The sequence below is a fragment of the Leuciscus leuciscus genome, assembly GCF_965113295.1.
Source record: "Leuciscus leuciscus genome assembly, chromosome: 9".
Lineage (NCBI taxonomy): Eukaryota > Metazoa > Chordata > Actinopteri > Cypriniformes > Leuciscidae > Leuciscus > Leuciscus leuciscus.
The window spans coordinates 20,221,052-20,236,070 of NC_138733.1; the positions used below are offsets into that span (position 1 = coordinate 20,221,052).

At 37.6% G+C, this 15,019-nt stretch overlaps 2 protein-coding genes across 2 annotated transcripts; both read right to left on the bottom strand.

The window, feature by feature from the left end:
• Window positions 1-267: 267 nt before the first annotated feature.
• ercc2 (excision repair cross-complementation group 2) lies at window positions 268-6,904 on the bottom strand. The gene is made up of 23 exons (XM_082178792.1): window positions 6,756-6,904; window positions 6,537-6,636; window positions 6,082-6,159; window positions 5,939-6,001; window positions 5,703-5,816; window positions 5,511-5,627; window positions 4,892-5,008; window positions 4,688-4,811; window positions 4,505-4,601; window positions 4,273-4,406; window positions 3,735-3,903; window positions 3,493-3,611; window positions 2,751-2,820; window positions 2,592-2,661; window positions 2,191-2,292; window positions 1,885-1,948; window positions 1,673-1,794; window positions 1,495-1,587; window positions 1,299-1,371; window positions 1,118-1,188; window positions 897-1,040; window positions 684-827; window positions 268-471 (listed from the first exon to the last, which is right to left on the bottom strand). Exons 1-23 carry the CDS (start codon window positions 6,758-6,760, stop codon window positions 379-381), a joined length of 2,283 nt encoding a protein of 760 aa, XP_082034918.1. The 5' UTR covers window positions 6,761-6,904; the 3' UTR covers window positions 268-378.
• A 480-nt stretch (window positions 6,905-7,384) lies between these two features.
• On the bottom strand, window positions 7,385-11,095 carry LOC309505537 (cdc42 effector protein 2). The gene is made up of 2 exons (XM_082178933.1): window positions 10,937-11,095; window positions 7,385-9,179 (listed from the first exon to the last, which is right to left on the bottom strand). The coding sequence occupies exon 2, from the start codon at window positions 8,962-8,964 to the stop codon at window positions 8,140-8,142; it is 825 nt and encodes a 274-aa protein (XP_082035059.1). The 5' UTR covers window positions 8,965-9,179; window positions 10,937-11,095; the 3' UTR covers window positions 7,385-8,139.
• Window positions 11,096-15,019: the final 3,924 nt, after the last annotated feature.

Genomic DNA, 15,019 nt, shown 5'->3' on the forward strand with positions numbered 1-15,019 from the left:
AAAGAGCACCATTCAACATCCAAATCCTTTACTTGAGAATAGCAAGCGGCAAGAATTGCTTTGATTTCCAAACACCCGAGGTTCTCCGACTCTCTTCCATGAGGAAAAGCACATACGTCGTCTTAGAACCTGACAAATCTGTGCATACACCCGTTTTATAAATGAGGCCCCTGGTGATCTACAGTTGTGATTTAGTGTGCGTTTGTGCCCTCTACAGCTGCTTCTGAGACAGTATGTTGCACTTCAAACAATACAGAATGACACCGGTTAAAGAACAGCATTTATTAATGCTTCTTGGATTGTTGTAGAAAACACTTAAAAAAATACATACATATATACACATTTTCTCAGTTATGTTCCTTTCCGCTGTGAGAGACCTCAGGCTTGATGCGCAATCTGAGCAATTTTCTGGAGCATATCCTCAGACTGCAATTGTTCCAGGGTCAGCAGAGACAAACCCAACTGATCCTCCTGCCACACAAAGATTCTTATGAGAATTATGCACCTCACAAACTCATCCCAGCTAACGTATTGTTACGCTCTCACTTTTTGCATACACATGATTTCAGTTGCTTCTAAATTTAGAAAGAATATAAGTACAAACTTACTGAATGAAACCCACTAAACATGACAGGTTTAGATCATTGAATCGACGACCGTGGTCACCCATGATTTGACCGTACCTGTCTGAAGGGCTGTGCCATCTGTCGCAGAAAGTGTTTGGCTAACTGCACCGTCTCATCAATGGTCAGATTTAGGCTTCCATCTGTGAGGTGTTCCTGGATCCAGCGGGGCAGCTTTCCTCGCTTATCTGCTCGTGCGTAACGCTGAGGGGAAAAATAACAATTAAACGACAAAGAAAAGTTTGCATGCTTCTTTCCAAACAGTTTACTTACTTTATCTGCAAAGATCATCAGGCCATAGTCTGTTTTGCCTCGGATGACCCTACCCACACACTGAGCCGCATGCCGCATCGCATCAAACGTCAGGAAGTCATTTTCCCGGATTTGAAACTGCTCTCTGAGGTATTCCAACCGTGCCTGATTCAAGCAAACGGGTCATGGTTTTTATTAGTTACAGACAATATTAGAAATCATGATGTAGGAGCTCTACATACCTTGAGGATTCGGCTCTGAGTGTAAACATACGGCACTCCAAACATGATAACGGCACGACCAAAATGATGAACTGGGGGTTAAAAGGAAAAACTGATCAACAAAAGGTTTAACTTAATTTTATTAAAGAATTTGCGGATTAAAAACAAACAGCGCTAAATTGATAAAGGGACTAGTATCCACCAAAGTCAATCCCCTCGGACACTTTCCCTCTTGCCACGGAGAGCAGAATTGCTCCTCTGCCGTTCTCACAGGCCTGAAAGTGAAAGATAACAAAAGTGATTACATTATTACAGGACACTCAAAATAAAGTCAACATTACATAAGACGATTAAGGGAAATAGGATTAGGGAGCATTAAAAACCCAATGATTATTGACCTCCTGATACTTCTCCAGGGCCATGCTAGTCTCGGCTGCATCTTGGGTCTCTATGAAAATGAGCTTGTTCCTTTGGATGTTCTCAAGGATTCCCTACAAATCCAGCAAGTTAATTAGTTACGATTATAATAACAGCACTTTAAATGATCGGAGAAGGAATCAAGTTGCTTCTTTATACCTGTTCATACCAGGAGGCCACAATGTTCTCCATGTAAATGTAACTTGTGAAGAATGCAACAATTCCGTCAGGGACAACGGCGGACATTTCCAGCAGCAAGTTTCCATAGTTCCGGATCACAGCTATGGGATGTAGTAAATAAAATGGTTCTCTTTCAACAAGCACTACAAAATAAAGCCAATTTCACAAACAAAATTCACAAAACAACTTACCAAAATCTTCTCTGGTCTCAAACTTGGAGGTCATCGCTACCTGATCATTCCCTCGACCAACAATCTGGAAAAAAAAAAATGGGAAAAAAATTGTCTAGATTAAAAAATTCTAATACAGCTTAATGCAGTGGTTCTCAAACAGGGGGCCAGAGGATAACTTATAAGTATTTAAGTAATTATTAAGTAAGGGGGGGCTTGTCTTTGACATCCGTCTCATATATCTTCTTTCAAAACTTTAAATTAAATATGCAAATATTTGCACAATTGCACAAACAGTTTGGGGACATTGCCATAGTCATAACTCACAAGAGGGCACAGGCAGGTCCGTGCCAGGGTCATGGTGAAGGAAGCCACAGTCACTGGGCGGAAATCAAGGATGCGTGGGTAGATGTCCAGCGGAGAGAGCGTCTAATTCGGAGAGAGAATTAAAAATGATCCTAAATCCAAAAGTAGCTAACCCAGAATAGTGAAGTTTCTAAAATAAATAACTTCAGAAGATAATAACGGATGATGTGGAAGTGTAGGCTACTGAGGTTTGATGACAAGTGACACTTGGCCTGCACACTTTAAGGTGAAAGTGAAGTGTGTCTTACACAGATGGCATGAGTGTTACAGTGGGATTATAATGAAGAGATTAGTGGGTAGGGTGCGTGTAATCTAATATTCATGCAAAGATAGCGGCATATGGATTGAGGAGCACAGCTTACCCCTGATGTGATGATAACTGACTGAAAACGCCCAAACACTGGCTTTATGGCGATAGAGGGGTCCATACAACTGCAGAGAAAGGAAAAGTTAGTGATAATGCTAATAAACTGAAATGAATAGACATCTAATAGAAATGACAAATTGCAGAATGAATGCACCTGAAGTGAAGAACGGGATTCGCTATTGTTGGCGTTTTATCTTCAAAGGGTTCAATGATGATGGTGAAGCCTAAAAGAGAATTATTACTCATAAGAACTCACTTTTGAAGGAAAACATTAGTAGAGCAGCTTTCTGTTGGTCGCTGCGGTGTTAACTTTAAAGGAACCGTATGTAAGATTGTGGCCAAAACTGGTACTGCAATCACTTTCAAATTACTGTAGAGCGGTGTATCCCCTCCCCCTCCCCCCTGACTCGAGGTTGCCAGATAGGCTGGCATTTTTTATCCGACATGTTTGTAGCTGCAGCTGTGGTAACTAGAGCAGAGCTGGCAACCCGGATGCCGAAACACTACTGACTTTGTGATTGGTAGATAGGTGGAGGGTGGAGCATCAGGCCAAAACACAACATGACAACATCAACATCAGTTGAGGGCTGCAACTTCACTTTTAAATGACAATATCCTGGCTGGACTACTGTTGTCAGTGATATAAGTATTTGAAATGAACATGATTTCTTAATGTCTAGTGACATATCAGGGCCATTTTATGATTAATTGAAATACATTTCTTACATACGGTTCCTTTAACACTGCAAAATCTGCTAAATGTTCTGCCCTCACGCTAAATTCCTGATCACATGGATTCCAATTGGAGTGACTGGATTTCCATGTAAAGTTGCAGAACAAGGGTAAACAAGACTGCAACATCATGGTGGCAGGAGGGCAGGATGAGGCTTTCTTACCTTTGCTGTAGGTGCTGACAAGTGTGGCAAAGTGTGAGATCAGGGTAATGGCTGAGAAGTCAGCGATGTCTGCAATCTCCAGCGTCCTCAGCAGTGAGCGCAGCCTCTCGGCACAAAATCTGGAAGTGGATTAAATATACATTTAGGCTGGGGTGAATATGTGGCTTCGTTACTTAATAATGACCATCAGTACTATTTCCAGTACGGGGTGGCAGAAGAAACTGACTGTTTATTTTTCTCACCTCAGGGGTTTGCGGTCAATGCAGACCTTCTCGAAGATGTCTTTGAGGAACTGAGGAGCACTCTCCTGCACCACATGATGGATCCGCAAACGTGCCTTCAGGTACTCGAGGAAGCGCTTCATAAAGCCTACAAAGTGCTCTGCAGTGCGGATGCTGCCAGGAACAGCCTCTGTAGTGAGAGTCGCATGTGTCAAACATATCTGGACACTGAAGCCACACTTAAAAATGTATGAATGTCTTTACTTTATAAATCAAAATATGTAATTTAAAGAAATATAGCAATTTGAAGCAAAACATTTCACAAAAGAAGTCTGTTACGTTTCATTTGATAGGATAGATATTGTATTTTTATAATTCAAAATCAAGACAAAAAGTATCTAACTAAAAATATGGGACCAGCTGGTTGAAAGTCATCATCAAAATATGACATTTGTTCGCAGATGCAAATTGGTTTGATATATTGTATCTAATTCAATGACAGGCATCTTTTTAGTGTTTCCAAATACTTAGTGTGTCGTTGTAGATGATAAAAACTGACCTTGGAGGATTTCATCAGGCAAAACTGGATTGGACAGATAGATGTCAGTCTCTCGGGCAACATTTGCTTCTTTAAGACCCTCAACTAATCTCCTGTATTCTTCTCGAAGTTTGGCAGCATCTGTTTCCTTAATTCTTTAAAAGAACAAGCAGAATGCAGGAAATTATAGACATTACCCATGTAGTAATAAATAAGACACTCGTTAATTCACTCTCGCACTATTTTGTCATACTTGCTAATGGTGTTTTGCAGGGTTTCCACATTAGTCTGGCAGCGATCCAGCGTCCTCCTGGTGATGTTGACGCTCATGGAGTCAATACACACATTATCTAGAGGGAACAATATCAGCTTAAATAACCATGATCTGTCTGCATGATATGGATGACAGTGACAAGCACTGCAATTTGCTACTCACCGATGTTGTGAGCCTCGTCGAACACGACTACAGATTTCTTTGCGAGCTCTTTTGAGACCACGTCTGCAATTTTTGGATCTAGTAAGTAATGGTAGCTGTACACTACTATGTTTGCGTGAAGAATCTGAATGAAGAAACATATGAAAGCAACAATCAATTGCATGCATAAAAAAATAATAATACTACATCTAGCAAAGTACTCACTGCGTAACGCGCCAGGAAGTACGGACACCAGCCCTTTCTACGCCCTAAGTCCTTCAGATCGTCCAAGTTATATATACCAGGGGAAATGGGCACTTGTCTGCCAACTGAATCAAATTCCTGCATACAGGTATTCAATTTTAATAGTGTTGTTTTAATAGTGTTATTTTAATAGTGTTGTTTTAATAGTGTTATTTTAATAGTGTTATTTAAATGTTTTACTTCGATTACAAGAAAAAAAAAAGATTTAGAAAAGAAAAGAAAATAACTTTTCATTTTATTTAAATATAAAAGTAATTAAAGATTTTACAGTTCAAATTACAATTTGGAAACAAATATTTTTAAATAATTATAGTAAAATAATAATAATAATAAATATTTATTATTTCAAAACATTAAACATTTTTTTAAATATTTTTTTATAAAAAAAATTATAATCATGTAACATTTGATTTACATGGACTTATTTATTTCATACACTAGAATATAATAAAATATACTGTAATTCCCTGCATACACAAAACTGAGTGACTCATATGACACAAACTGTGGTAGGATTGTAAAGTAAAAAATAAATAAAGAGGCCAAATGCTACAGCATACACTTGAGAAATGCTTCATACCTCATAGAACTGGCAGACAGGTTGACTCGGGTTACTGTGATGCTGCGCTCGAATATACGAAGCTGTCAGACTGTGACACTTTCCATCTACTTCTTTTCCAAAACGCAGAGAGCTCACCTGTAATCACACATTCACTTCCACTTGAGTTCACCTGCACACACATTTTACTGAAGCTCATTTAGCAGCCTCTACCTCAGGATGAATGCACAGGTTTTTCCGTGAAGAAAGTGCCAGTGCGAGGAAGTCGTTTTTTGCTCCTGTTTGCTTTGTATAATAGTCCATTAGTTTCCTTAGCTCTTCCACAACCTGACAGGAGAAGAGAGGATGCAGAAAAGTCATACTTGATTAACTGATGAAAAGTAATTAAAATAGGATGAGTTTTTATGCAATGGGTTATAAACATGTATGTAAAGTCAGTTATTGATTACCTTTTCTATCTCTGGCACAGTGCGAGAGCAGTAGACAAGCTTGGTGACTTCTAAAGGGTAAGCCTGCAAGAGGGGAAAATATAAATTAAGATATGTGCAGAGTTATCTGTATTGTATAACACAGTCATTCAGAAATCACTCGCCTTCTGGTAAGCAACGATGAGGGAAAGAAGAGAAATAGTTTTTCCTGTTCCTGAGGGCATCTCGAGAACTCCGTGACCCTTTGCACACATAATAGAAGAGAGAAACAATTATAGATAGATAGACAAATACACATATTATACATATCTAAGTTTTTGAATGACTTTTAACTTTCACGAAGTCATTTAAACACCTCTGTTGGGAGACAAATGTAAAATGAACAAATTTGCCATGTAGCCTCTCAATTAATATAAGATTACAAAATTTTTTTTTTTATAATAATTCGAAAAGAAATAATTCTGTATAAAGTAAAAGAAGAAGCAGTTTAAAAAAGATTTTTATTTTATATTAAGTATAGCATGTAACATTGCATGAAATGTCATGTAAATTAATCATAATGTTACTGTATAATATATAAGACGAAATTGTCTCAATGGATGAATGGATTATAATATACCTTTGCATCCAGCGTCCTCTTCAGCTCAAGCATGTACGAGTATTGTTCGGGATAAATGTAGTCATACGGAAAATAGACTAATAGCCCGTCGATATTCAACCTAAAGGGATGAAAGGGAAATTAAGGGCAGAAAACTTCTGGTAAATAAACACTGGGTTTGGAGATTTGCAGCAATGCTCCTAACGTTAGTCCATATATTAAAGTGACGGTTTTACTCACTTCATGATAGCTGGTAGCTTTACAGCACTATACCACTTCTTGTAGTCAGTTTTCTTTAATTTCACACAATAATAAGTCTATATATAACTGTCACGCGTATATTACACAAATGACTACTATCGAGTTATACGGGCGTTCCTAGCAGCACGAAAAGCTGTCGCGATTAAAATGCGTAAGGTATTTTGCTTCTGTGATTGGTTGTTAGCTTGAAAACCCTCCCCCAGACTCTCATCTCATTGGATGATACGCATGTCAATTCAACTTTTTGGCGGAAGTACATCTAGAAGCATGGGGTTAGACCTAAATAATCAAAAAAGAGTCCGGAATAAACTTTCACTAGAAAAATAATATTCTGCCCGACTAGTTGTACTTTACTAGCATCAATTATTTTAAAGAATTTAGTGTAAATAATAAAAAATAAAATAATAATAATCATAATTTAATAAATAAATGTATTATAATAAATACTATATATATATATATATATATATATATATATATATATATATATAAAAATCATTAAATAATTAATATTTTGACCATAGAGTATATAATAAACATTAATACAATAATAAATACATGAAAAGATAAAATGAAAGAAAGTTTTTTTCAAACACCAGAGGCATATATTTATAATATATATATTTTATTTACATGAACATTTTTATTTAATATATTACAATGCAATAAAATATAATTTATACATTATATCCCAACAAAGATAAACCTTTACAAAGTGATTTCCTTTGTACTCATAGGCAGGGAAAAGGAGTATTTTAGATCACAGGCTAGACAGAATACAATGTTTTATCTGCATAATATGTTTACTCATATGGAAGTAAATCAAACATGCATTTTGGGCCATTCCTTGACAATATGCTCCTACTTTGCCTAAAAATGATACCTTCCTCAAAACTTAATGAAACTTTTTTGACAAGAAAAATGTACTATCTAGCCAAACTCCCAATTTCATTCCCTGCTAAATATAGCTTAATAAGTAACAGCAAATATAAAAAATGAACAAACTGTAAGTGCTTGAATTTTTTACATCTCCAGATAGGTCAGAATGACCAAAACCCAGGAAAACACTGCTCTTGTAATGTTATCTATTAACACTGTTGTGTAATGACCTGATCACCTTATGGAAATTAATTGATCGATTGATCATTGTATTTTTTAAAAAATGACAGCATCACAGAGTTTTCACAATTATTGCCTATTTGTGATAATTACATGTGGCTAAAAATGTGCCATAACTCTGCAGCATCTGTGGCACAACCAGCTATTGCTCTTTAATCCTAATTCTTTCATTGTCCTCTGAAACAGGCATAATAAGATGGCATGGGTGAGCTGACACTTATCATAGTTTCTGAAGTGAATCCCCTCATATCTCATGTCTCTCCTCCACAGTCTTATAACGGTCCATGATGCTAAGAACATCATCCAAAATGGATGGTCCCAGGTCCAGGTCCAAACCCATTAGGGACTCTGAGCGTGACATGCTGGGTGAGATAGCCGGAGACTCACAGTGTTCGTTCCGCAGGTCCTCATTACTGAGCCCTGCATCAGAGTCCAGACTCAAGCCTCGTTTCGGATCCAGAGGACCACAGCCTTCCGACATGGAGTCGTCCGAGGAGGCCTCTGACAAGTAGCCCGTGGAAGGCACCAGGTGTGGCAGGACTGGGATCGAGGCGGAGAGAGTGGGGTCACGGCAGGGATCCCTGCACTTCCCAATCCCTTCCTCACACACAGACATGGAGCGCTGCTGCTGTGGACTGTGATGCTGATGAACAGGATTCGACTGCTCGTCTAAATGCAGACGGGGGGGTTTAGGAGGAGGCTGCACTGGCGCGATAAACACCGGCATGGAGATTGTGGTTTTGAGGAGAGAGTTGTGATGATAATTATGACTGCGATGGTAAGTGTGGCTCTTGCTGTTCACATCGCAGATCTCATCCATTCTTCTGTCCATGCTGTGAGAACGAGAGTTGGGCGGTTGACTGAGGGCAGGAAGCATGTCAAGTTTGCCTTGTAAGAATCCCACATCGCCAAACATGCCCCCCTCTCCCTCAGGCCCGACATGAGCACTGTGACGCACATCACCCAGCGGCGGGCTTATCATGTCGCTTGAAAGAACGTCCCGTATTTTCAACTTCTTGCCTCGCTTTGGTGTAGATGTCTTTAAGTACATGGGTGTCTTGGCTGGCATTCTGTTTCCCAGTATTCGGTGTGAAACGTCTGTATTTGTAGCAGAAATGAAGAGGAACCTAGTCCTCAGTCTGATATTAGCTCTTTCATACGTTTTGATTGGTCGGTCACCTTTATCTCACTTTTAAATCCCAAAATGGCAACTGGAAGCGACGTCCTTTATGTCTTATGTAAACTCTTCAGCAGCTCCTGGAATTTATCATCACAACAGCAGATCTGAGGAACAAAAAAGGAGAAGAAAGATTTACAACCTGTGAAAATCAAGAGTGTGTTGTAGAACTAAAAATACAAACACACACACACACACAGAAAGAGAGAGAGAGAGAAAGAGAAAAGCACATTTATTTATTGTGCAATTTGAACAAAAAAGAAAATGGCTGTTTTTCTTCTCCCCTGAGCGGTGATTTATATTTTTTCTCTCTAGTCTTTGCAGCTACTTACCTATAAATTACAAACCCTCAGAAATATCACTTCTTCCAAAACGTGTTGCAGGGATTTGTTGGATTTTTTGTAAGACAAAATAGCGAATACATTGTGTGCATGCATGCCTTTATGAGTATAATTGTGACTGCCCCAGAACATTATTGGCAGTAGAGAACGAGATTAGAAATCCCTAGTTTTTATTCCCCTTTGAACTCTAGCTATTACTGTAAATTACATCCACACTGACATATACCATTGTATTCAACATTTAAATGTAGTGTGAAGATTGCATAACCTTTGGAAATCACTGAATACAACAGACTAATAGCACAGTATTATTATTTACTTGAAGTATAAATATACTCTGTGTGTGTGTGTGTGTGTGTGTGTGTGTGTGTGTGTGTGTGTGTGTGTGTGTGTGTGTGTGTGTGTGTGTGTGTGTGTGTGTGTGTGTGTGTGTGTGTGTGTGTGTGTGTGTGTGTGTGTGTGTGTGTGTGTGTGTGTGTGTGTGTGTGTAAGGGAAAAGACAGAATCAAAGTGGTTATTTTTGCTAGCAGACTTAATTTAATTACGCCATTGCTGGCACTGCGGGCATTAAAACAAGCACATTTCTGTTATTGTTTCTCTATGAGAGCCATATGTTTTTACCATTTTAGACTATTCACAGCTTGTTGCTGAGATTTACTGGTGTGTGACGCAACTGTGAAAACATGTTTGTTAAAAGAAAGACAAATATATATATTGAATGTTTAAAAGTTGTGTGTTCTATCAATGGCGAGCAGAAGCATCACCTAATGTACATCTCTTAAATGACATCTGTCCTCGTGACCTTCAGAAAATCACTTGGACCAGTTACACTAACTCACCATTATGTAATGGCTAAACACTGTTAGTCCTTGAGATCAGCCAATTCCCGGATTTCCCTAGTAAACCACATGGTGTCATTGCTTTAACATAGCTGAGACTTCAGTCCACACCCACCATGGTGTTTAGAGAATGGCGGGGTTGGTTATTTATCAGTTTTTATATATATATATAGCTAGAAGCGTGGATATATAGCGTGGATGTGGATGACTAAAACCTTGTTTAAGTATTATAATTAAGGGCTTTTACAGTCACCAAGACCCTGATTTGTGCAATGAAAAAGCCAGTTTTAGATATAGGCCTACTGAAATTTACCTTAAACACACTGTGAACAGTGTTTTCATCACTATGAAATAATATGTGTGCTTATTACATCCATTACACTTACAATAATGTCTGTCATGTCTACTTAAATTTATGAGTTTTAAGAGTTTTCAGTTCGGTCATCAGAAATTAAATAAAAAATGTCCATAAACATTTAAGGAAGTAAACCTTTCAGTGTTAATGAGTTTATATAGATATATAGATAGGCCTATATAGTAGCCTACAAATGTAAATGGCAATGTATCAGATTCGACCAAGTATTCATATCCTGACACTGTAAATCTCAGCACTGACGTAGAGTTTGACAAGTTGATATTTAAATTACAGTATTCAAAACTTCATGTGAAAGTATCTGTACTTGCCTTTGATATTTGCGTTGAAACCCTCGTTTGTTCTGGTACTGATAGGTTATTCCGGGGTGTTAGTGGATAAGCTGCTCTCTGTGCGCGTTCTCGGTAGGGTTGCTATAAACCTCTTAAGTTCGCTGAAGCTGAAGCTGAGGGTGACGAGCTGCAGAAGGGCAGGGACGGGACGGGGGCGTGCGCTCATCATGCTCGTGAATGATGACATTTTTGTCAGAAGGAGGGGCCCTAAAGTGAGGGTATTTTTTACGGTAAAATATCTGTTCAAAGTTGTTAACAGGAAGTTTTGTCATTTAAAACTGACCGTTTCCTCAGTCAGTTATGTATTGCAATTAAAGGGACAGACCAGTCGTAAAAGCTTCAAAACGATTTTAAACCTTTTTTTTTTCAATCGTATGACTTTTGAAACTCTTATGACTTTTTGTCTTCTGTTAAACACAAAACATATTATTTAGTATAATGTCCACGCTGCTCTTTTACATATACAGTGAAAGTCAATGGTGACCAGGGAGGTCAAACACAAGTTTTAGTCAACAGCAACTTAACATAAACCTATCATATGACTTCGGTGTACCAGTAGTATTCTATTTTTATGATATTTTAATGTTTTTTGTTATCTTTTTTAAACTTGACATCCCTAGTCCCCATCCACTTTTGTAAGGCCTATATGGAAGACAGCAGCTCAAACATTCTGGTAAACTTATCCCTTGGATAAGTTATCCCTTATCCCTTGTTTTTTGAAGAACTAAAGTCAGATGGGTTTGGAATGACACGCCAATGAGTAAATGACGACAGAAGTTTCATGGTGAACTGTTCCTCTACCTTCAGGCCATTAAGCATTGCAAATGCTTAGCAATGTTTTTTCCCATGCTGATGCAGCATTGACTCATGGGATAGACAAGCCCTATCCTGTAGGTTTCATAAATAGTAAAAAATTATGCAAAGATTGCATAAGCAAAGAAACAATGTTGTAATATCCCTTTACTGGTAACTTCTAACCTTTTTCAAAAATAAATCTTGAACAAATTAATATACATGGAAATAGTAAAATAATCAAGAAAACGTTTATATTTTAATTGACAAGCATTAAATGTTAATCAAAGACTTAAAATTCAATAAAATATAAAAATGTTTGGCTTTAACTGGTTTTGTGTATTTTTTAAGTTAAAGGTATAGCGGAGGATCTTTCCAAATTTTAGATAAGACCCGCCCTCTCCACTTTTTGAAAAGTTTGATTGATTCACCAGAATGATTGACAATTAGGAGGACCAATAGTTTAGACTACCCACCAGGAAGTAAAACATCCTCTGCTATACCTTTAAATAGCCGACTGTAATGTGACCAAATCAATCTGGCTACAATACATTATACAAGTTAAAATAACTTTTAGGAATCAGGTCTTATAAAACGTTAACTCTATACTTTAACCGTTCAGATTTTTTTTTTTTTTAAATGGCATAATCGTGTGTCATGTTTCCAAAGAAATCAGATGAATCAGTTTGGTGTGTTTTTAGCTTGAAACAGCGATGCATTTCTGATTGAAGAATGTGACTGACTGCCAGATCATTATCTTCATTTGAAGATAAAAAAAAAATGCAGAGCACCTTAAAATATGCTGAAAACAGCAAAGAGAACCTACTTTATGTGGTTTAAATAGATTTTCTCCAAATTAGAAACATTTGTTTGACACAGTCTACGTAGTTTTATAGGACGATGGGCCAAGTTGATCTCAGACTACAAATATGCATACAAGGCCCTCTCAAACCATCCTTTAAAACGGGTCTCTGTTTTATGGCTCTGTGGGTTTAAGCTCCAGTTAATGTTAAAATCAATGACTACCTCTGGAATTATTATAATCAGACTTCCAACATTCACTGACATTTATAACTTTAACACACATTCAACACACCGCATTCTAACCCGTTTTTGCAATATAATAGTGTCAGTATAGCCTATTTAATGTGTTGGAATAAGTCTTCAGAGCTATTTCAACATCATTTCACCTTATGTATCATAGTGTTGACCCACTTGACTGAATACTATTCCATATAGTGTCTCATTATCTGTGTGAAAATGTTCCTTAGACTATGATTCAGTGACCTAGAAATTCCCCTTTCTCCTCTGACAGACCAAACTGTAATGGCATAAATACTTCTGTGATGTTTTGTGAAACTGGGGAGTCTTCAATAAGGTCACCTATATTCGTTACAGCACCAAATTATTAGATTACTGCAGAAACCATGTGAGGATTAAGACCGTCCTCCTCCACATATTCCTTGGAAGGTCCAGTGTCTGTTCTGGTTGAATTAATCAGTGGTTTAGCACTTGAGGGTTCAGTTACTGGTCAGCTCTGACGCAGAGGGCCAGGATGAACCCACGGGTCAACCAGCACCCCCTTCTGCGGGGCCCTTGCAAGTCGTCAATCCATCAAAGATGTTACTGTGTATATTGCATGAATGGGCATGGGGAATGCTGAACGAGAGACCGATTTTGCAGGACAATTGACTAGCATAGTGACCTTATAGTGGGAATTCTGGGAATTTCGAGATATGACATGTGGTTTGCATTAGTGCTCTGAGTGTTTTCACAGTGTTCAGCACACAGGCCTGTCAGAAGGCACACTGGGAGGATGACACACTAAGCTGAGATGGAAAAAGAGCTGTAATTCCACTATGAAATCACACTCAACAAATTGTGTCTTTTATTGATGTCTGGCATACTGATGTCTGGATATGCTTATTAGACTTTTTAGTGTATAATAATGCTTATTTTGTTCTATCTATAGAATAAATGACTTAACATTGTTATGTTGTACACTAAAAAACTATCGTGATTTTAACAGTAAAAGACTACGGTAAAATGCTACGGTGAAAAACTGTTAATTGGTTAACAGAAGGTTTCCGTACTATATGGTGAATAACTGTAATAGATCTAGCCGTACATTTAATGAAATGTAATTTTACAGTAAAATACCATTAAATGTACAGTTTTTGGAAGTAAAGAAGAACAAGTCATTGTATAATTTACAGTGAAAAAACGTAAATCGACACGTGCGTGACTGCGTGACACTTATGACATTTGATGTATTTTTGTTGAAATAACCGTTTCTTCGTTTTTTTAAATCAGTTATTACATCTAATGTTAAAGGACAAGTTCGGTATTTTACACTTAAAGCCCTGTTTACAGAAGCGAAATAAACCTAAAATTCTCGGGACAGCAGCATGTGTCCAAATTTTAATCTTAACCGTTCTATTTCATCAGATACGATCTGTAAACAGGGCTTTAAGTGTAAAATACCGAACTTGGCCTTTAAATTAATGTTTATTGCATTTTTTTATGTCATGTGTGTTACCATGATGGTGTTTAGTGTTTGTGTGAATGACAACAAGCACCTTCTATAAATTAGTATTAACCTTCTCAGCTTGGAGAAGTTGCTTGTGATGAGCTTTAATTCATCATGTGACTTTCTCATCACGACCAAGTTAATTCAATATTTTTTTCTGGCAACTAGGCTAAGGTTGCCGTTTTTTTTAACCGTAAATTTATCATAATTTGTTTAAGTGTATAGAGTCGATGGAGCTTGATAAAGCCTATTAATCACTGAACCGACAGATTAAACTGTAACTGGAGTTGGAAAGGTGAAAGAATTATTTTAAAATCCTGCATGCCATAAACACAAATGGACAGAATTTAACCAGTTTTTTTTTCTTTTCTTTTTTTTTCTTGTCACGCTACATGATTCCATTCATGGCCTATTCAGTCTCTGTTCCTCACAAGGACATATTGCTGCCAGTGTGGGCAGTGAATACAAAATAAGATAAGAAAACAATACAAAGTAAAGGGCTTAAATAAAACAATGAGTGACGAATAAAATATTTATATCTTTAGCTGAGTCTGAAATAGCTTAACACTTCAGTTGCATTGACATGTCACAAAACTTGGTGTGATTTACTACAGCAATCTAATGGGAGCAGACCTGGGAAAAGGCACAGCTCAGCAGGAAAAGAAATAAACAGACTGTATATGACCCATTTAGTGCAGATAGTTCCCAGAGGGCCGAGGGGCTGCTGTGGGAACTCAGTA